Genomic DNA, 23,960 nt, shown 5'->3' with positions numbered 1-23,960 from the left:
ACAGAGGCGAGAAATACATAGAAATGTAAAACTAAAAAAAAAAAAAAGAAAAAGGAAAAATAAAGTTTCTTCCGTGAATTTGTTAAATCTATCAAGGCTACTAAACGCAGTGATGCAGATGCTGTTTCCTTTTTGCAAGCCCTTCAAACTCTGGTTGGTGAGGTCTGGAGCAGTACTGCAGAGGAACTGCACATCCCTGTTCTGCACATCTGCCACAGCCCTGTGAGACAGGGGTGGATGGCAGGTGGTCCAACATCACAGCACGGGACAGCCACGCTTGCGAGAAGACTGGCTGGCTTCCAGAGTGTCAGATCACATATGGTTACAGGCACTGACAACTCAAGATGGAGATTTAGGTATTTCGATCAGGGCCTCTACTGATTTTAATCAGCAGAGATCTGATGAAATGACAGAAGCACTCATTATTGCACAAGTGACTGCTGCACACTATGAGAGCCAGTTCCAGCTTTTTAAAGCGACCAGCTACGCTCCTCTTCCTCATGTCCAAATTCCTGAGGTCTTTCTGTTCTGACTTCCAAGGATACTGGCTTTTTGCTTGTTTGTTTGTAGGGCATGATGTAAGCATGACTTTCTTGAAGCAGTCTGTGCAATGAGCTTCACAGAGCTGAAAGACATCAGTTTAATCAGTGCCACGGCAGCTTGGCAATACTGTCTTTTATTGAACCTGAAGATTAAATGCTGGTGTCTCTCTTTTAGGCATCACAATTCTATACCTACTTTAATTTTGTTGCTGCTGAAATGCAATTTGCACTAAAATCCAAGATTTCTTTTCCCCATCAGAGAGAAAGCTGTGGGATTTTTTTTTACTACATGCCCGCCTAAACCATAACAAAATAAATATAAACGTTTTTACCAGCACTTGCTTTATAGAAGGTCTCCAGTCCACATGACTCTGAGTAAAGCAGTTACTTTCATCCAACTTTTGAAGTTTCCTGTAATTGCTCTACATAAATAACTGTATTTTGAGATCATTCGAAGAGTGGTAAGTATATAATGAGAAAGCAGTTCTTATTAATTTGAGGTCCTGCAAAAGTAGACTTATATCCAGGTTAATGTCAGACTAGAAATACTAGAAAACTTTCAAAAGACTCAGTGGCAGCTTATTTACAAACATACTATTTATAATGAATGCATTGATACAGAATGACTCTTATAAAAAAGCAAGGCAATCTTTTATATAGACATAACAATCAACATTACAATAATTCAGATTAAAAGTACATTTTTGTAGACTGTTTACACTCTCACTTAGCTTTTAACCACAAAATTAGTGTGGTCTGATATTTTTCCACAGCAAAGGTCCTGTGCAGTCCTGGTTAAGATCTAAATCAGAATAATAATAAAAATATTTCTTTTATATTTGCTAATGTGAAAACAAAACCCATTCATAGATCCTATCACTTGTTTGCAATTGTCCTTACTGTGCCTTGAAGTTCATGTTGCGCAAATTACTGCCAACTGCACATTTCTAACTAGAAGCTACTCTGGCATGTCTACCTGATACAACTGAGGTGTGACACTGACAGGACAATTCTTAGTTGCATCCAGATACAAAAAGTCTCCTGATATGGATTTGTGCTGATTCAGAAGTTTAATTTATTTTGGGGTTAAAAAAAAAAGAGAGAGAAAAAAATAACCTCTCAAAGTTTTCTAATAGTTAAATAAAAGATATTTCTCAAACTCTGAGGATTGAAGATGACACTTGAATTCCAGGTGACACAATGAGTTTAAGCACTAACCAGAGAGACAATCTAAGTACTAAATGAGCAATCACGACCTTCAAGAAGTCTAAACATGCACGCTCCTAGAAATACTAAATCAAAGAGAGGCACTGAAGCAAATATTCTACAATCCAAATCTCTTTCTAGAAGGGGTGCATGAAGGTCAACATTTCCATTGGCATCTGCCAAACTGAAAAAAGTCTCAATTATACAGCTGTGTGACCCAACTTTACAAGCAGCATTTCCACTGCATTTATAGCAGACAATTTTGGGTGACAAATATGGGACAGCAAGAGACATAGCTTTAATGGGTTTATGCTAAAGAATTTTTGCAAAGAATTATCCAACAACTTCCTATGTAGTAAATTAAAATGCAGTATGTGACCAACACGAGTCACAACAGCAACTGTTCCTTCTTTTCATTGTTCAACCAATCTCTGAACTGCTTTATACCTTACCAGACTTCCATAATACTACCTTTTCTATAGTAATTTAGCTTGTTAAATCAAGGCATGATTCAGGACAGTGTCTTTATGGGGCATGACTATGCATGTACATAGGCACAGACACATGCAAAATTGGTATTTTCGCTATGGACAAGCAATCAAGGTCATAATTTTGACCCAAAGTAAAGATTGTCACTTTTTTCAATAATCATTCTAAATTATTTCCCTCAGTATAGCAAGGAGGCTAAGTATTTAATACAAGTATTTGGCAATCACTTATTTCTCAATCTTATTTTCAAAAATGCTGTAAATAATTAATTTCTCCACCTTGTCTATGCTTTCATACATGTATAGATACATAAATACATTTTTTGTATTTATGTATACATACAGTTGCCAAAATAACGTTCTTTCCATTCATACTTTAACTGATTAGGGCAAATAAAATTCTTACACATGCGTAAGCCAGTATGTGTGTTCAACTGAATGTCACCAGGCAATAACACCATTCAGAAACTACACCAGTTAACAATCCAACATCCTGGGAAATGCAAAAGTCTGTTATTTCAGGAGGTAAGACTGTTTTGAATAATCAAAATGGCTGGATTTGTATGATCTGTGTATAGATCTGGATATAAATCCATGTATGTACTTAGATGGATTTATATGCATGTATTCCCAATCTGTGCCAGATATTTAATACTTAAACTTTCAGACCATTTTAGAGAACTTTTCAAATTCTTCTGACTGGATTTCTCCTGTACCAAAACCTCTCTCACACTGCTCTTATTCAAATCTCCCTTGAGACACAGAAAAAATAAGCATTCACCTCAAAGTGTATAAAATTAAACTCCTAAAACAGGGCTCAGGATTATCTGACATTGCAACAACCATACTAGTACAAAGATAGTTTGAAAAAAATATCCTGTTTTTAATATAGTAATGAATTAAAACACAGCTTTATTTATTCCTATAAGTGTACTGAAAAAAATAGCTTGTTTTTAAGTGAGTGTAACGAGCACTATTTTGGTAGCCAACTTCTCCAATTCACAGGAATTTATGTGAGAGAGGGTCAGCTCCAATCATACAGTCATTAACCATGTACCTTAACAAGGTGAATAATCAACATATTTACAAACTAAACAAATTCAATCCCTTGATCTCTTATAAAAATGGGATTCAGGAGCAGACAGGAAATGAGACCAAGACGTTTGGAAACACAAGGGGTCGCCACTTTTGCTTTAAGGAACCATATTAATCAAACCAGTTTCCCCCCTAGTGACCTGAGGGCACAAACACAGACTCTGCAGTATATTCAGAACTTAGATTACAGTCTTGATAATAAGCATTTCAGCATCTTCATATTTTAACACCTTAGTGCTGAGAAAGATTAACTCAGGCAGAACTGTAAGGAACTAGCCTTTTATAAACTAAAGTCTAAACTGAAAAGCTACAGTAGATGTAAAAAAAAAGGGGGGGAAGGGGAAGGAACGACAGAGAGTGTGTGAGAAAGAATAGAACATTACTTAGTAAAATCCAGTGACATCTACAATAGTTTTACAGCATGTTTAAGCCCTCTAAGGTTTTATATCTCCACCTGCCTTCCATTTAAAACTTACTCCTTGTTAATGAAAAGACATACAACAAAACAAAATGCAAATAGATAAAGGAAATACATCTAAATAAGCATGCCTGAAAGCCAGAAATAATATTCCCAAACTTCTGCATGTGAAACAGATTTCCCATGGCATCCACTGATTTGATTTTGTGCAAAAGGTACAGTCCTCTAAGTCACGCTACCCCAGCAGCAATTCCAATGAGTATAAACTGAACAGTTTTTGGGTAACCATGGAATGTGACTGCCTCAAGTTCTTACCCTCCTGAAAAAAGACAACTGGCCCTGCAAGTGCAGCAATAGTGTAAATCTCCCTGAAGCATCTTCTGCCTTTGAAACAGCCAAGAAATTAATGATAAAACTGATGTCCGCTACCTACAGTGTTTCTCTTGAGCTACCAGCATCTCTGCACAAATGAAAAAGGTGCCTCTTTTTTAATAGATCGGTTTAATACTGAAACAGATAGGATGAAGTTAAAAAAGAATAATCAAGATACTGAACTGAATATTTTGAAGCAAGTGCCCCAGCTGTGGGGGAAAAGTGCATTTAGTTCAGCAGCAAAACAGCACAGTGTGAAGATATTGTGCTTGGACACAGAAGTTCCGTAATGGAAGGAGGTACAAGGCAAGTCAAGATATAAAACCATAGTACATTGTTAACCAACCTTAAAACTTACATATATTGCAGTGTTTAAAAGTAAGACACATTCATTTATTGTACAAGGTCTATAAGGAATCCTTAAAATTGCCTGTTGTAGTTTATGACTCAACATTGTAATAAAAATGTACATATATATTATTTCCTTGTCACTTAACTGTACTGTTAGACCTCATGGACTTGTTACTTCACACAACGAAAACCGCTCTTCACTGAGGATACTCCACATTTTGACCAATCTGAAAAGGTTTACTTGTGCTAGAAAAGACCAACCGCAAAAGGCTCAGTTCAGATATGTTATGCCTGCAACTGGTAACTCAGGGAAGCAATACTTAAAGGAATTCAAGCTTTTTTTTTCTTTTCTTTTTGTTTCAACTGCATCCTTTTCACCTGCCAGTTGTTCTGATGAGTATGTTTTTAGTATACAAACTGGTTGATAAAAATTCATCAGCAGAGGCATATAAACTCTAGATATGATTGATTAAAACAGAGCAAATCAGAATAAAACAAAATCCAGTGATTTACTCTGACTGTAAACAATATAAAAACACCATTTGCTTCAAATCTCAAAATAAGTTAAAAGAAAATCCCAACCTCAGGGCACATGACCCTTTCAGGTTTTGACACAAAAAAAAAAAAAAAAGAAAAAAAAAAAAAAAAGGGAGGGGGGAGGAAAACAGAAAAGTTCATTATATAAAGGTTATACATTTCTCTTAACTGAAAGTAAATCTAAACAAAACTGGTTTTGTCCCTTAAATTTAAACTTTGAGTTCATTGGCAATTGCTTTAAATGAACTGGCATTTTCAGATTATTCCGACAACTTCCATCAAGTTCAGCAAAGAAAACTCAGACAAGCATTTTTACAGAATAAAAAAAAATCTAAATGGCTATGATTCCTCTATTAGCAGAAACACATAATGCAGTCTTAAATTTGCCTTTTTATATTATTTATATATTTATATATATATATAATATAATATAAACCACATATATTATATTATATATACATATACAGACAATTACAACATTAATGCAGTTTGTATTTTGTACAGTGTATTGGACAATTCAATGAGCATCAGACCATGGCACGATATGGTCCCTGCATTTTTAGGAACTGAATGATGAAGGAGGGTCCTCCTGCAACAATCTGAGGTGGAAGGTGGCTGAGTGGGCAGTTCTCAATACTCATTATTGACAGTTTGCTGCAAAGAGCCAGCTCAAAGGGAAGGCTGTGCAGATTGGGGTTGTCATTCAAATACAGTTCTTCCAGATTCTCCAGTGTACCTAGTAAAAACAAAATAATAAGTAGTAGTAGTATCTTTTTGATTCATGCAGTTTATAACTTTTAGACAAAGGCTCTGAGTCGACTTCAAGATTCTTTCCTATACAGAACCTTGAGTCAGTGACCAGACTCCTATTTCCAAGAACAGCCAAGTTCTGTTCACCAATACCAAAGAAAGAACGAATTTTCTTCAGTTTTAAAAACATCCATTACTACATCTCCTTTAGGTAATAAATGAACAGCAAATAAAGAGAATAAGAGAACTGAGAGGGATTTCACAGTAGCCATTCAGGGCTATGCAAGTGCAGGCAATATTGAACAGCTATCTAGTCAAAAGGACCTAGAAAATACTTATACCACACAGTATCTATTATCTCTTTAAAAATATCTAAATTATATCTTTAATGTAATTAGAATCCATACATTAAAGCCCTGAAGTTGTATCTGTCATGTGCCACAGGAAAAAAGCAGAAGAGTGTGGCTTCTCTGCATAGCAATGAATTTATTAAATGGAACTAACCAGTGTGAAAACTTTTTCCTGAATTCAAATTTTACAACTTCCTCTCCTACAGATACTGCAATACAGGTTGACCAGAAGATGGAAAACAGAGTAAATCCTTCTTAAGACTTCTATTCCTCTTTTCAAAAACATGGAAGTCCTCCCCAAAATATTCCCCATTTTCCAGTCTTATATACCATAAACATCTATAACCTAAGAGACTATTTAATCTTTCACAAGAGAAAGCAGTAGGCAGGACTCATGGCATGGAAAACCAATCAAAAGGAGAAACTATAGAAGAAATAATGAGAAACAGTTGATACCATGATACATGAAACAGTCACACCTGACCATAATTCACTGCTCTCTCATGTGTGAAGACAACCAGCTTTAATAACCAAACTGTACTCCTACAGTAGTATTTTAAATTTTAATTTTTACTGATTTTAATTCCAGAATTTGTTTCCACAGCATCCAAACACTCTTCACTAGCTTATGAACTAAATTTAAAAACTCCAGGTTTAGATTATTTTAGGCTTTTCTCACGTTGAGGCACATACAAGATGAGCAGCTGTAATGGCTCCTCACCATGCTGCGAGAGACAGACCACATCTTCCTCAACTGCACATCACTGTTTCTGACCACATTTTGCTTGGTGTAGCTTGTCCCATCATTTTTTCCTCCATAATAAGCTCAAACTATAAGATTTTAACTTAAGTGGTCAGAATCATGTTCTGGGACTAATATAATCGAGACCAATTATGAAAGAAACATTGGCTCCCAGTTCCAGATGCTCTGAAACCCACCTAGTCTGAACACCTCAGACAAAAAAAAAAATCCTATTCCTTCCCTTCTGTAAATCTCCTCCACTTCCTTTTCTAACCTCATCAAGGTGAAAAAACAATATGGGGGCCTATAAACAAAACTGTGTGCAGAAGGACTACCAGGAGAAACATTTGCTTCAGCAGCCTACACCTTACACAAGGGTTTTGTCTACACCATGGCATTAGAGTAGCATGAGTGCACTTCCCTTCCCTCTCCAAAAACAAATTTATAAAGTTGAGTCATGGATAACACAAAAATTGTGGGACAATTCAGAGGTAAGGAATGTCACCATTACAAGTTGGTGTCTGTTCAGCAGCTTTCTGCAGCAGAACTGCAAGAAGATAGTGCACCCTTTCCACTACAGTTCAGTAAGATAAAGATCGTACACTCTAGCACTGTTCCTGTGGCACACGCTTCACATCAGGCTGTACGTATTTAGAAGTTTCAAATGAATTTTGTGGCTTTTACTGATGAGCAGAATAGATGCCTATGATATGTGCTTTGCCCAGACACACTGCATCAAACCAGACAACGGGATCTTACCAATTTCCTCAGGAAGGTGTGTGAGAAGGTTCTCTCCGAGCCCAAGGTGTGTCAGATTGGTAAGGTGACCGATTCCTCTGGGAAGGGTGGTCAGCTGATTGTTAGTCAGAACCAATTTCTAAGGGAAAAACACATTTTTACAAATTAACTTAATGATTTTTGCTTGTAATGACAGCAAGTAACGAGATATGTAGCTGACAAATGAAGGAGTTCTAATCTCCTGAATTTGAAGAAGAAAAATTTCAACGATTCAACATTTCAAACCTCTACTAAGCATCACTAAATGTGAGTAAAAAAGTGCATAATAAAACACATGCCTAAACATAGAAGATTTAATGAGCACGACTGAAATCATTCCTGGGGTGGTACTGCACTCATGGTACAACAGTTATTCAAACTTCAAAATTTTGTTTGTTCAGTATTGAATAATAAAGCTGGGGAACAACTAGTGGGGACTAATTATGGGTGAAGCGGCACAAGATTCTGAACTTTTGGCTCTGTGTCCACGCTCAAATAGTTTCCACTCATCCAACAAGCTGCAATTAAATCAGCGTGGTGTAAATAAAGGACGTAAAGATGTTTATCTCGACCAATTATTGTTTCACCTGCAGATCCTTGAGGTAAGCTATTTCATTTGGCAAGGATTCCAGTTTGTTTTCCTCTAGATCTAACTCTCGGAGTTTCCGTAGATTTCCAATTCCATGGGGAAGTTTCTTTAGGAGATTGTTTGACAAGATAAGAACCTCAAAAAAGAAATAACGACCAAACACAGAATTTCAGTAACATAGTAAGTAAATAACAGATTAAGATACAATTTTTTATATATTTTCAAGTAATGAAGTCCAATATTAGCCTACATTTACATTAAGGAAGTAATTGGAAATTAAAAAAAAAAAAAACAAGTGAGTGATTTAACATAATTTGTTTCAAGTCTTTAATGACATAAATATATACATTTAGAATATACTTCTTTCAAATATTATTATATGTAGTAATAAAGGCAAAGCAAAAACAACAGAAACCTCCTTTCTTCAAATGTCCAAAGAAAAACAATTTCTTCCTGAATTTGCCTATCATTTTGTTATGCTTCCTCATAGCCATCTCATAATCATGTTTTACATTATTTGCTGTGCTTGCCAAGTTCTCCTTAAAAAGCTTAGTACTTCCTCTTCTCCCTATGTCCCTTTGGTTAAGAGCAAACAAACACACAGATGGGAGCACCTAAGCAGAACATTGGTTTTCCAAAATGGGCTGCCATCACGCACACCCATGCCTACTACAGTGCTGTCCTCTTGTTTTTCTCCTCCTTTCTGAGTTGAATTATAAATACCCCAGGTTCAAGAAGTCTATCCTTATTTGCAGGGTCAGTTAACAGAGTTACTCATTATTCCACAGGCAAGTTAACAGGGGTTACACTAATACACCATTTTTCCTCCAGAGAAGCCCTGCAGTTCTTGGAAGTAACCAAGCCTCATAACAGCATTGTGAGTAGTAAGGTAATGAATTACTGATTAAACAATGCTATTATCTAGTTATTTAAGAAGGCACATTGAAACATGAGGATGTGAAAGAGCAGCCAGTGTGGACCCTCGTGCCAGTCACACACAACCAGCCAAGGCTGCAAGTGCTGTGTTCTACCAACCATCCCAGCTCTCACTGGCTTCACGTAATGTGAAAACACCCCAGGCAGGAACAAAATAAAAATATGGTGAGAATCAAAGTGAAAATTGAAGTGACAAAAAGCCAAAGCCTGAGGATTAGCACAAGCAGCATTTCAGGAACCTTCCTTTATGCACTACGGCATGCACAGAGCGGTGAGAACAGTAATGTTTTAATCGCGTATCAAGAAACAAAGGCAGGAACAGACAATATTACCTACGTGCAATGCAGCTGACTTAGCACTGCTGTGGGAACCTTCACTTTTGTGTAAACATCGCCCCAACAGCCCTTTGTATTTGATTTTTTAATTACAGAGAAACGCAGTGGTAACAGGTCTGCAGACCAAGCAGCTCTCGAGCTTCAGCAGCCGACAGACCACCAGCAAACCCAGTTGTTAGAGGTTACTAATTTCCCAATCACATCAACCACACTTAACTTAAAAGGGAACTGGGCTATTAAATAGCTATTACTCTGTCATATAATTTTTGCCCCACACTGAAGGAATAATTAAATATTCACAGAAGTCACATTAAAAATTTGCAATTTCAAATACACCCTTTGTTACACTTCTTTAACAGATTTTTCCCAGCAGCTCACAGAGCCTACAAAGTTCCCTCAACTGCCCAAACAAGTACCTCTATCTTTTTGTCCCTCCAAGGCATTAATTTGTTTCTGCTGATGGTACTCTGAGAAACAGGATGAGGGGACAGAGCAGGTTTAGTTCGTGCTTTTAACCTACCAACTCTTCCCCCTCAAAGGCTCAGAATTCGCACCTGGCTCCCTACAAGATTCACAGAGCTACACTCAAGCCACCCCTGGCTCTAGAACGTTTCATTATGTTTTTCTGATCCCTGCTGCTTCCATGCTGGTCTCCAGGAACTGAGCCGAGTTCAGCAACATTGCATTTACAACACTAATTCTCTGTTGAGAAAAATCTTTCTACACCGCTACAAATATATCTGTACGTAGTCGTTTGTGCACACTCATCAAGGGCCTAAAGAACAACATTCAAAAGCCGTTGACAACAACCACAAACAGATGCAACATCACATTAAACAGCAAAGATACACGTACTTATTTAGCTTTATTTGACCCGAAAGTAATATTAAACCTGAAGTAGAGAATGCCTATGTTGCAGGCATTCACATAGCTGTTAATTTATACTCTTCTCACCTCAAGAGAAACAAGCCCAGATACATCCTCAGGGATTTTTGTTAGCTGGTTAGTCGCTAAGTTCAGTTCTACCATACTCGTCCAAGTCCCAAAGTCCAAGGGGAGAGACGTCAGCTGATTGTCCTATGATTTAACATATTGAACGTTTAGGGTCTGCCCTGGCAAGAAGCTGACAAGGCATCTGACAGATTGAACAAACTAACAGAAAAACTTCATAATAACATAGTCAACAGTGAAATCAGAAGAATAAAATGTTGGCCAATTTTTTTCAAATTCCACCAAACATTACTGGTACCAACCTAGAGTTACAGAATTGACTCTCTGTTACTAATACAAACTTAAGTGGAAAAATTAGAAATACATAATTCTCAGGATCTCACACAGTGGTTAAAACACTTTTTGTCCTATTTTTGCTGAATACAGTGGATGGTGGGTTAAAAAAAAAGAACAGAAAGTTCACCGTAACTTACAAAGGTGCTATCAGCAAACATCGGAATCCTAAAAATATATGGAGTTAAAAAAAAAGTCCAAACAAACCAATCAGGAGAATAAACACCACCGCTAAAAAAACCCCACCAGAACCCACACACCAAAACCCCTGAGGAAAAAAAAAAAAAAACACAACAACAAACCCACAACCAAAAAAAAAAAAAAAAGAACCAAAAAACCCACATATGCTTTAATGGCTCAGCATAAAAGCATCTGAAATTACTCTGAACATGCTACTGCTCAAAATGTTTCTGAAATATTTGATCTAGACCAGACACTTCAAAATCTTTTAAAAAGTGGTCATACAAAGTTCTGGTAAACAGGCAAAGCTACAAATGGGTACGTGATAAAAACCGGACTTAATGCAAATTGAGGATTCATTTGTGTCAAACTATTCTAGAACAGTAGCTGAGCTTAGCTACTGCTCAAGCATTTCTTGAAATAGATCTATTAATAGAAAAATATCATCTCTTTCCCTACTCCTCTTAAACCACATTAGCACACTAAAAAGTTCTTTTGCTGTGCTCTTCAACTATTGCCAAAAGTCTCCAGACCTAGGTTTTGAAAGACTATATTAAAAAAAATTATGTTACATAACTTTGTTTATAATGTAAACTGTAACAGTGTCTGAGGGAGAAATAAGCTAATCTACAGGCTTGTGTCCCATGTGAATATTCAAGAACTTTGCAGGCAGCTTTCTTGTTTTCATTGTTCAAACTCAAGCAAATGTGACAAAATCTTAACTAGTAACATCTTGATAGCACAATTTTAGACTAATACAGGATTGTTTCTATATATGACAGCAGCAGCATCCACTTCAGCGTGATAAATTCATTCCTTACATTATTAAGTCTGCCAGAATTCATGGAGCAGCAAACAGTACTCCTCATTGATTTTACACAGTAGCATGTTTCTGTGCCTCACCTTCATGTTCAGCTTACTTAATACTTTCGCCCTAGAGAAAATTCCGAAGGGGATTTTATTGATGCGGTTGTGCTCCATATTGAGAGAGTAGATTGTGGAGAACTGGGACGGGCCACCCACAGGATAGGACTGGAAGCAGTTCCTGGCCAATGTTAAACTAGTCAGTTTGACAAGGCTGGATAAAAGACCCTGTAGAAAGAAGAAAACCACACAAGAACTTAGGACAGATTTATTTCAATGCATCTCTTTTCCCTTATGGGTCTAATTAGAAATGTTTTTCCCCCCTCAAGTCCATCCCCTGAGGAAGTGTTGCAACACACAAACCAGTGTTATATTTGATAAAACTTCCACCAGCAACAACCTCTGCTCACAGTCATCAGCCACTACCTTATTTCCCCCTTCCTCCCTGCATGCTGACAGATAGAAAAAAGCAAACATACCACATTTAAAAGCACAGGTTTGGGAGGTTTGGTAACTCTTTTCTCCTCTGAAAGCAGTTTTTCTAATGACACATTGCTCCAGGAGCACAGGGGCAGCGTGTCCATCCCCAGTAGCTGTTTTGGCTCCAGCATCTCACCCACATCCAAATGGGGCCCAAAGAAATATCAACCCCACATACTGGCTCCCAAAAGAGGCATTTGATAACTCCAGTACAAATCTTTGGTAACTTCATAAAAATCCATATTGTGATCACAACTGGTAGAAGTTTCTTGTTAGTGTCTTGTAATTATACTGTAATAGTTTCAGATAATCAGACAGAGAAAAAGAATAGGAAGGGTTTGAAAATTCCATTGTTTTTTCCTTTTTCTAAAATATTCCTAAGTTATTACTGCTCTTTTTTTTTTCCCCTTAAGAAATGAAACAAGAAGCCTGTAGTTAAACTGGATAGCAACTGCTATCCATTGAATCCAGAGTTTCATTTCTCTTGACAATCTAATTAGATTCTGAAATCCCAGCAGCCTATATCTCAGTTTATCTGTTAGTTATGTGCCAAGCATGTTGCTGGAAGTGTGGAGATGAATAATGAGATCTAAATTACTCCTGAAGTGTCACCTTTGCTTATTACTACACCAACCTGAATCCAGCCCTATTTGCTTAAGTATTACAGAAACTGGAGATTTATGCATGGCATTACATACCATAAATAATGCAACATCTGCAATCAGGAATGAGCAATAACAACATAATGATTCCAACCATATTCCTAATGTCAGTATTTCTGGATTGCGATTTGAGCTCTATAATCACTGTAAAAGCTTTAAGAATATGGCTTTGCTGTTTCACCAGGAAAGCTTTGGCTACTTTTATAAATAGTTTATTAACATTACTGTAGATAAAACAGGATCAAACAAGGACTTATCTTCATGCCCTGGCTAAAACTTTAGACACTGGGGGCATCTCAGCAAATATCAATGAAGCGTTTTTCCCCCTACAGATAAAATAATGGACCTTCAAATCAGTATTAATCTAACCTAATAATTAATTAGTATAATCTTTGATTAGGAAATATGGCTTCTACCTATACTTTAATTAACAGATATTAGTCTTAGGGTTAGGCAATCCCTGAGCTCTAACACACTTTATTGCTTCAGATGGATCCTGGCATTTCAAAAACCTGGTTTTCAAGTCTGCTTGTATACCAAAAAAATATCTAAAATATGTTAGGTAATTCACTCTAATAACCTGGAGTAATTAAATGCATTTGAAGGGAAGAAAGAGAGCCTTGGCAGTACAAAGAGAACAGTGCTCTTACATCTGTGAGAGCTGTGGAAGTACTGCCTTCTTCCAGCCCATCCTTTTAAGATAAAATATTTATTAGGCATTGTGTCAGCAGCTTCAGCTATGTTTTGAAATTCTGAAATTTCTTCTACAAATACAGTTCTTTGTCTTATAGCACAGCATGCTTTATTTTAAACAGATTACAGTATAAACTATACATTTCTGAAAGCTTGAGTGTTAACATATTGTTGGCAAATACACCTGAAGAAGGCAGCACAGTCACAAAGAAGTTTGTATTACGGTGAACATCTTTTAAAGCAACTAATCACCCCTCACATTAGCTTTTTGCAATTACACCATAGTTGCTTTTGTAACACGTCTGGGTGGGGTGGGCTAGCTTAGCTCTCATCCTAAAAGCAGCCTGGTGGCTTTCACTCAGTAGCATTTTCTTAAATTATAGTTTTACCCAAACATTTATTAAATTCTCTGTTTCAGTCTATCACTGCTGAGTTCAGAAATTTATCTGAAGAAAATTAGTTACTTACTGCCCTTTGTTACTGTAAATACTTTGCTGAATTCCAAGTGCATTTTTCTCCCCTCTATTTATAGTTTGCAATATACATCTTTAGATAACCTTTTAACTCGCTTTACACTAGTAATTTAGACAACTTGGGGTCATGGGGATGACAGCTTAGGAAAGCAGTTTGAGCATTCTTGAAACAGAAAAGGCTATAAAATTTATGTTGTGTCATGAAGTCTTCATCTTAAAACATTCTAAAGAAATGGAATAAATATCCAAAATAAGAAACAATCACATCAGATTTTTTTTCTGACATCTCAGCAATTATTTCCAGGCACTAATGCTTCATGAAGCAGAAACATTGAGAAACACTTATCTAGCTTGAAGGGTGGGAATCTGGACTCATTATTTAAGGTTTTCTAAAGATACAGGACAGCATATACAACCACATGTATTGCTCCCAGTTTTGAGTCAAGTTGTATGACATTTAGTCCTTCAACACTGATTAAATATGCCTAATATTTACACAGTCGACATAATTCACATTACATTTAGGTTAAAATAAAGGGTATTCCTCAGAGTTAAGATGGAAGATGAAAAAATTTCCCGTGCTGCACTTCCTTTACAAAACATCGATGTCCTCCAGCAGCATTCCCTCCCCAGTCCACTCCCTCTACTCCTCACCTCTGGTAAAGTAGAAATGTTGTTGTTCTCCAAGTTCAGCTCATCAAGTTCACTGCATTTTGCTAAAGACTTGGGAATTGCTGACAGCCTATTGTACCTCAGGCCAAGACGACTTAGACTGGACAGATTTCCTACAGGCAGAAAACAGGTGTTAATATACTGTGAGAATCACACATACACACAGAACAAGGTGTGACTTCTGATTCTTCTGTTGTCTCACACTCTACACTTCAAAATTTCAAATGGTGAAATGGAGCTGTCATCCCAAAATGGGAGATACACAGATTCTAGTGCTTTCCAATGCTGAAGTCAACCATGCACAAGTAGATTGTGCATATTAAATACTATTCTGATGTTCTGCATAATATGATAAGCAAGCAAAAGGCTCATGTCCTATTGTGAAAGTCCTTCTATCCTGATCTTTCTGTCAACAAAACATACTATCATTTTCCAGAAGTCCCCAAAATGACTTTTTAAAATTACGGACAGTATCATTCAATGCCATGACTCATATTACCAGAACTTGGGCATGCATCATACAACTCGATTGTCCTGGCAAAACAATTTCCTCTGCAGGGAAAAAAACCCCAAAGCTTTACCATCCTCCAACAGTAAGAATGTCTTTAACAGGTGACAGGAAAAACCCAAAATTATCACATTTTCTGAGTGACACTGAAGAAAAAGTCTGGAGGAAGTCTACAAAAATCTGGAAAATAGTGCATGTAAAATTATTTCCGAATATTGCTTGCCTGATGGTCCCACCTGATATGTCTTTCTGTCAGGGAATAAAAATTTTGAGAAACTTGCAACTTGAAAATTTCCAATCTGAAGTTCCCTTTAGCTCCAACCTTTACCATCTAACAAGTACTAAAGACCAAAATCAACAGCTCAAGGATGCTGTTGAACTATAGGGTGCTGGGGCATTCAGCCTCTCCTGCAGGTACCAAGGCCTTAAACTTCACTGAAAAGTCAACTGGCAAAGAAACTTGTCTTCTGGCTCATCCCTACAGTCAGAAGAGGTGTCTGTGCAGGTGTGGACTTTGCACCAGGGGAGCTTGTGAACAGGTTCACACAATCAGTTCCTTGCAAAACATTGCTGTTTTACATTCACTTTTACAACCACCCATGGCACAACACCTTTGTTCTGCAAACTGAAGTACCAGACAGACAAATTAGAAAAGAAACACAGGATTTAACAAACGGCAGAATGAATAACCAGCAGTAATTTTAAAAGATGAAGAGGCCTTAATATGGACAGTCTAACTGCTTATTAAGTAAAGGCTGTATTAATGCATATGCACTCATACAAAGGTTACTGGAGCACAGCAAAGGAAGAAGTAAATGTAGAGTCTTATCTGCTAGACAGAGAAAAACTTTCACCAAAGCAAGAGGCAAAATACCTCTTTCCTGAACCTGGTCAAAATATACTGTAAAAATGCCCCTACATTCCCAAACAGTTGGGAATGTAGATAATAAAAACTTGAAACTGGGAACAACAATGTTGTATGATTTGCTCTAGTTTCTAAAATGGAGAAGTCACCAGAGCAGTAAAAGTAAAACAAAACAAAACAAAAAAAGCAGAAAACAAAAAACCTTAGCTCCCCCATAAAACTGCAAATGAAAAAAAAAACCAAAACCCACAAACCCCTTAATACAGAACAAAAATTATCTACATCTTACAAGTCGAGAAAAAAAGAGGATGAGTTTTCAGTGCATATCTGATATTTATCTAAGAAGCTTGGCAACAGATTTTACTTAGTACCATCAAGAAGTAAACAAAAGTCAAAACAGGTAGCTACAACAGCATTGCTTAACTAGTAGCATCACTAGTAGTATCTTCTTGGGATTTTTAGTTTGTTTTTTAAAGTGCTTGATTCTAAGCAAGTATAAAATTAATTTTTGTAGAAGCAGCAAAGAAAGTCTTCACTCAATCAGGAAAAGGCGTTTAAAATCCAGGGCTATCAATATTGCACTCCAGTGCACAAATCTTCATCTTTTCCTGTTAAATCCTGCAGTGCATTTACACACTAAAGAGAATAATTAAGACCTATTCTGATCCTAGAGTCCACTAGCATAAAGACACACATATGTATGCAATTTAGCTATTTCATGCTGTATTTGTGAGATGAGGCATTGCTGGCTGAATAAAAAACTGGCCTTGCTTCACACAAAAATCATCCTACTGCAAGGCTCCAAGATCGTTAGGATGTGCCATCCTAGGGATGAACAAAGCACATCCTGACTGTTTCTCTAAATTGTTATTTAATATTTTACTAAAGAATGAACAACAAACTTTACACAAAACAAGGCATCAGCCTACTATTCTTTTCACTACCTAAACCTTGCACTAGATGCTGATCTGGATTTTTCAGGCGAAAAGGACGAACAGGGAAGTAGACAGCATGATGCCAACTGTTGCTTAGCAATACAACATTGCTGTGCCAGTTCCCAGATTGTGAGCACAGGCTGTATGTATATGGCTCTCTTCCTACCAGCAATGTGGCATTTCAGAAAAATGAAACAAGGCAGTCACTAGAGAGTCAAAATGTACCGTAAGTTTCCAGAAGAGAATGACACACATTGGTTATCCGCATGACATTATCAGAAAGGAGGCATAAATAGCAGCTCCCAGTAATTTTTCCTTATCATAAGTAGCATTTCTTAATAGAACTTTATCACTGTTTTTTTATAGTTATCTTTCTCCTCCTTTATGGCAAAGGCATAACAGAAGACACATCCCGTGTGTACCACATTCCTTACGACTGTTTTGCACACCACAGCACTAAATACAGTTATTCCTGAGGACAAAACCAGTAAGATTTCTGCTAGAGCTGCATCAGTAGCACCTCTCCCATTGCTCCTGGAAGGACTGTCCTGAGCCCAGCTGATGCAGGCAACATGAGCCACCTTCTCATTTCAAGCCAGAATTTATTTACAGCCAATTTACTGTCACTCAATCTTCAGCAATCTTTTCATCCTCAGAGTTCATACTCACACCTCATTGTGAATGCATCGAAGTGTGAAACCCTTATCAGCTTTTATCTTCACATGATGGACAAGCCAGATCTTAGTCTCACCTTCACAAAACAGGATGACCCTTGCAGCTCTTCCTCTGCTCAGTGTGTTCAAGCTGACTTTTCTTTTTAACAGGAATGCACCAGTACAATGTTAACATTTGCTTCCACGGTGCAGGGGCCAACAAGCTAATGTGAAAACCAAGTGACAAACTGTTTTACAACAGAAACTGTTACCAGTTGCTAAAGACCACACCTTGTGCAGTGAACCATCAAATAATCTCATTTACAGTTCCCTGAACTCAGGGTTACCTAGCTGATACTCGTATTTGGAGTTGCTTTACAGTGCCTGCACTCATCTCCATCATTTCCAGCTCAGCTATTGCTTTCCAGATGGAACAGCACTAGGTATCTGCTGATGGGCTGTCAGGTTAGGTGTAAGAAATAAGGCAAGGAAGGTAACAACTGATCATGATGAGCTCAGTCAGACTGTCATCAGGACCATTTGCAGATGCACTTTTGTCACTGAAGCTGTACCTCAGCAGCTCCTCTGAAACAACCCCTCGCAGGTAATGACTCAGAAAACGCTGCACTAGATGTTCACGTACGTGACAGTTTGATAACCACAAGCGAAAAGCAGATACTAGCAGGAAAAGCAACAAGTAAAACCCCTTCCAACTTGTTCTCTTCGAGAGCCAATTATGAAAACCCTTGTAAACTCAACTGCCTTATTCATTGGTACTCCTAAAAATAACATTGTAGACCAAGCCCTAGACACACACCAGGCCTAAGCAAGTAACTGAAAAATTGCTTTAGTTCAACTTTTGTCAGAAACAGTCACTCTTGGGAATCAGGTTTCACAGACACCTTATCTCAGGTCCATTTTCTCACCAGCAGAGTATGAACACCCATCAGCAGGTTCCAGCTCTCAGGGTTGAAGCAACCTAAGCACAGAATTCATAATCCCTTCACTGGAGTGACTGCATGTCTCTCTCAGGATTAGCTGCTTCATTTACACAGAAGTGAATTAAAAACACTTGGAAGCATGCAAATCCAGAAATATTAAATTAAACTGTTACTATAAAAGGGACCCGAAATAGATGGTTTAAATTAAATTCTTTATTAAAAGTGCTTCAAAAATATTAATCAAAGGAAAAACAGGTGTTTGCCAATCCCAAAATAAAGAAAGGAAATAAAGCAGGAAACTACGTTAACAAAAACGTATTTTTTAGTAAGACCACCTGAAGTGGTTCAACAATACATCTCTTTTTTAAGTATTTCAAAATCAAGAGAAAAAAGAACTGGTAAGCTGAATAATATAAAGAAGTACAAATTCCCAATTCAAAATTCTACCCGTGCTTTTAAAAGGGAGTGACAAATGCTCTCTTCTTCTGAGATTTACCACACCTCTTCCTTTCCCTCCCTTAGTTAAAATAATCCTTCGAATTCCCTATCCTTAGATGAAGGGTCATTATTAATGTGAAACTTAGTTCATCGAGCTAATTTGCTATAAGGATCAGTTGTTTTCTTTTAAATAAACCAAAAGCATTAGATCAATTTAAAAATCTGTTCACTAGAGAAAACTCCTGCTGATAACATTAAAAACACAACCTGGACTTATAAAGAGCTGTGCACATCAAAACCCCGTAAGACCGTAATCAAAAATATACATAAACTTCAGCATACAATAAAAAATTGCAGGAACTTGCTACAAACAACATGGCACTATTAAGTATTTCAGATGGTCTAACTTGTATAAATATTCTTAGATTTTGATTTGACTCAACTTGGCACACAGTGAGCAGTTACCTACTAAAGAACATGTTTTACATGGCCACGTGTTACTTCATAGAGTGCCACGTGCTTAATTCACTGAGAGATCTTCTCCTAGCAAAGAAAAATTGCTGCTTTGCATACAAAAGATACCAGGTATCATTTTTTACAAATTGAAAGCAAGAGGTACAGCCAAAATTAATTTTTTTTTAATTAAACTTGATGTCACTTTAAAAAACCATACATGAATTAAATTTAATACACTACATGGTATTAATCTTGCAGTGAGAATAACAAAGATGACAATATGAAATAAATTTCGAATTGTATGGGAGATAGTAGACATGCTAGAGATGGGCAGTTGTGGATAGAGATTAAACACTGCATTCAGATATTTCAACAGTGCCTCCTGGTCTTAAAATAGCCCTGAGTCAGAAGATGCGTGTACCACACTTGGTACTTAACTATATACTAGTTTTCCAGATGTCAGCCATACTCTGTGACAACTTTTTAACTGTTTAACAGATTTTTAGGTGAAAGGAGCTGTTGGCATGTTTAATCTAATCTCTTATCAGAAAGCAAACCGGTTCCCCCGATAGCTGTAGAGTAAAACGAAAGGCTTCAGATAAAGTGTTTTAACCTTCAGTTGCACTCCACAAGCAGAGAGCAACAGCACAAAGTGACTGGTCCAAAAAGACGCCTCAAAAGAGGAAACTAGAACAAAATTCCAGAGTCATTATTCTTCTGGTCTGGGGACAACTCCTTCCTAAACCAAAGCCTGTAGGTTTGTATGAATTTAAACTTGTGTCACCGGTTGCCATCTGAGAGAGATCAAATCCTTTCTACAATCCCTACATCCCTAATGTATAATATGCTCTGGCTAACAGCTGATGCCTGAGAAAAATAGGGAATGGGCACAGAAAGGTGATGGGGGTGGGAGGGCAACCACTCTTAGCAGAACTGCAGAAGAGATGAGAACCCCTCCAGATTATTGCTACTAACTACCAAAGCCAAAGCATGAAATGTAATTATTCTGTTGTAAATACAAAAGTATAGTTAAACACAATACAAAGTTTGACTTAATTTTACTGGTTTAACAGTAAAGTGACTTTTAGTGTATTTTAATTTTTCTTTTCTGCCACCAAAACCTTCTGATATACAAGGCAGGCCAGTGTAGGAAGCAGAATCAAATTCACAAATTACCAAAGTCAGCAGGGTCCATCATTCTTTGCCCTGCTCAAACCAAAGTGCATTATCCTCCGCCTGCAAAGTCTAGGAATTCTCATGAAGATGTTACCTATTAGAAAACTATTTAACATGACTTTAAAATTAGTCTCTATAACCCCTAGGAGTTTAAATGCCATCTGAACAGAGCAAAGAGTTATCTCTACTTTCAGTCTAACGGTATCATCCAAAGACAGGTTCTCCCTCATTATTTCACTATTAAAAGGCTAAATTGTGACCATATCGGCAGTCAGTTATTTTCCAGCTCTGATTCCAGACTGTAACATTGCTGACTGTGTATGTGTGAAAGATGCACACAAGATACTTGCAAAACCTGAGTGACAGAAGCTCAGGTACCCATCATGTACCACACCCAACACCTGCATAAGGCCAGAGAGCACAAACTCTTAGTGACACATTTCTGAAACTGTCTAAGCAATGAAAATTCAACTTAAAATTCATTTAATAGGCGTTCATCAAAATGCATGTAACTCACAGACCTGCTCGTCTCAATTCTGATGTGTTCCTTTGAATCACTCTTTGCTTGTGCCTGCTTCTCACATAAAGAAAATATTATAGCCTTTTTCTTTCTGCAGTATACTAATCATTCTGAAAATGCTGAGCTGCAGTTATAATACATCCGTACACACTGGTCTCCGCATCTAATTACTGAGTGATGGTACATACACTCACTAAAATAACTGTCCCCACTCTGGTCTTACCAGGATGAATATCCAACCAAAATACAAAATAAAAAATATTTTCATAAATACACTGAATCAATGAACTCAGAATTAATTAGCCACTAGAAGCTATCCTAACCTTGAATGGAAGCAGTACGTATGTATTTAACTATATTGGGTTTGCACTGGAAATGTATTAATTAAAACATAAAACTGAAATTATAATTAGCTAAAAATGATACAAAAAATACAAAAATATTTCACATTGCAACAGAGACAAACAACAGCTGGACCTTACTTTGATCTATCAATGAAAGCATTGCATTTTACTCAATTCACACTGCATACAGTAAGACAAAGCAACTGAAATTTATTTAATTTAATTTTTCATTGGTAGTCTTTTTTTCCCTTTTCAAATTACTATTTAAAGCCCTTCTGTGAAATGAAAGACTTATATAAATGTAAATCACATTGTATGAGCAGTTTATACCTCACTGGCAATGCAATAAAAACATTAACCTTTCCTAAGTGAAAGATGCATTTAATTTTTTAAGTCTGCCCTACTATACAAAGCAAACATATAAAATGCATAACACATGAATATACCTTTATAATTTTAGCCAATTAAGAAATGTGAGAATTATTTTATGCAGACCAGTTCTGGTCTGGGTTCCACTTTGTATCTTCCCTGCAGTTAAATGATGCCCAACAGCAGATACTGGGAGAAGAACCTAAGGAAAGGGGAAAGGACACCCTGAAACTTCCTGAAGAGTGAGGGAAGATTTTAACAGTGACTTCCCAAATGTAGAAGCAACTGTTCTGTTTTCCTTCTGCATAACTGCCATGTCACCCCATGAGCTTTTAGCATCTACATCTACCATGCAAACACTGAGACCAAAATGTCCCCTGCCCATCACATGCAGTACTGTCTGATTTTCACTAGTGTGAGGCAACACCTCACAGCCTCATCCCTGCCCTTCCAAACTTCCCACTTGACACTTGCCTGTCAATTTCACTGCTTTACATTTACTAAGTCTAGAATTGAAGCCAACAAAAGCCAGAAGTTTCTTTGCCTTTATGAGACCACCATGGGAACTACACAAGGCTTATAATAACACAAATTTAGAATGTAAGAGTGGGAGCCACTGCTTTCAATCAGACAAAGAAAAGGCTGAGCTTATTGCAATTGCCCAACAGTAGCAGAATCCAATTAAAGAAGTTTCATTAACAGAATAGTCCAAGAAAAAAACCTTAGACAAAGCACCAAATGTTGACCAGATCTCCCATAAGTGAGCCTGTGCTTGATGCTACCAAGCACACAATGCTCACTGACCAAAGCACAAGGTCATGCTTAAATGATGAGAATATGAATATTGCTGTGAAAGCTGGAGCAGAAGCCTCTCTACACTTTGCTCCATCAGAAGGGTGAGTAATGAATAACATCAAACCCATCAGTCGTGTCTGAACGTTGCCCCCGATCACTAAGAGAGCTGCAGGTGCTCAGACATTTCAGAACAAGACTTCTGCTTTTGCTAAGCCAGCCAAATTTAAAATATCATTTTAAGTTAGTTTCACATTTCTTCAGAAATATCTTTATTTCTAGGCACTTAAAGCTCTCAACCACAATTTTGCATAACCTGAGCCATACCAATTCCACACGTCTGGTTCTGGTCAGCACTTCATGTTTTATCAACTGTAGGCTTTAAGAGCACAACAGTGTTCTCAGACGTACACTGGGGTAAGGTTAGAAGCCTGGTTTGGAGCACACTTTCAACCAGCAAAACCAATAAATAAATAATATTTAATTTCATGAAAGCTGTGATTTCAGCTTCTGAGCTATAGTGCCACAGCGAAGGGCAGGAGTGTAATGAAGAGCTGTAAACATGCCTCTCATTTTCCTAACCATCTCTTAGGAACAGTGCTGTATCAGACACTGGAAAGTGTGTCCACTGGAAGAATTTTTTGTGCTTTCAAGGTATAATTTTGGAACATTTACAACTGACTATTCTTTTTCTTATTAAAATTTCTGTTGCCTTAGATGTCTGTAAATATGGCACATTTGACTAAAATCAAACTGCACACGTAAGAACACAAAACTAGAAAATTACAAAGCAGATGAATCTGATTTTTTTAAAAGCTGTAACTCTGCTTCTATTTCTTTCTCAAATAAGTTTTTCTATGCTTTTACATAAGAAATTGTGAACACATTTGTACTGAATGCTAAAATTAGAAGTTCAAAGAGGGAACACTCACAATGTGGTAATTGCAGGACAAATTATCTAAGATATCTTGTAATCCTAAGAAACAATTTACTCCACCCAAAATTTGTTTTCAGTCTCAACAGTTCAATTAATAATTTTAATATAAATGTTATGTTCTTCACCTTCTTCTATATAACTTTTGGATATATTAGCGTGCCAGCTAAGTATACAGAGGTAAGACACAGTGTAAATAAAAGTAGCTAAGAATTCCAGCCCCCCAAAAGAAA

The 23,960-nt window shown here is 37.1% G+C and overlaps 1 protein-coding gene across 3 annotated transcripts in view; it reads right to left on the bottom strand.

Moving 5' to 3' along the window:
* Positions 1-655: 655 nt before the first annotated feature.
* The window catches only part of SHOC2 (SHOC2 leucine rich repeat scaffold protein), a 77,293-nt gene continuing 53,988 nt past the window's right edge, over positions 656-23,960 (bottom strand). For all 3 annotated transcript variants that reach the window (XM_082286347.1, XM_082286349.1, XM_082286348.1), the window contains 6 exons: positions 14,779-14,909; positions 11,856-12,044; positions 10,443-10,565; positions 8,216-8,353; positions 7,611-7,728; positions 656-5,745 (listed from right to left, as the gene is read on the bottom strand). In XM_082286347.1, coding sequence (XP_082142473.1) covers positions 5,537-5,745; positions 7,611-7,728; positions 8,216-8,353; positions 10,443-10,565; positions 11,856-12,044; positions 14,779-14,909 — 908 coding nt within the window. In that variant the 3' untranslated portion in view covers positions 656-5,536. The remainder of the gene's footprint in view (positions 5,746-7,610; positions 7,729-8,215; positions 8,354-10,442; positions 10,566-11,855; positions 12,045-14,778; positions 14,910-23,960) is intronic.

This window comes from Coloeus monedula, assembly GCF_965178545.1.
Source record: "Coloeus monedula genome assembly, chromosome: 8".
NCBI classification, from domain to species: Eukaryota; Metazoa; Chordata; class Aves; order Passeriformes; family Corvidae; genus Coloeus; species Coloeus monedula.
Note: the sequence above shows the minus strand (reverse complement) of the source record. Positions and strands in the feature narration are given on the sequence as shown.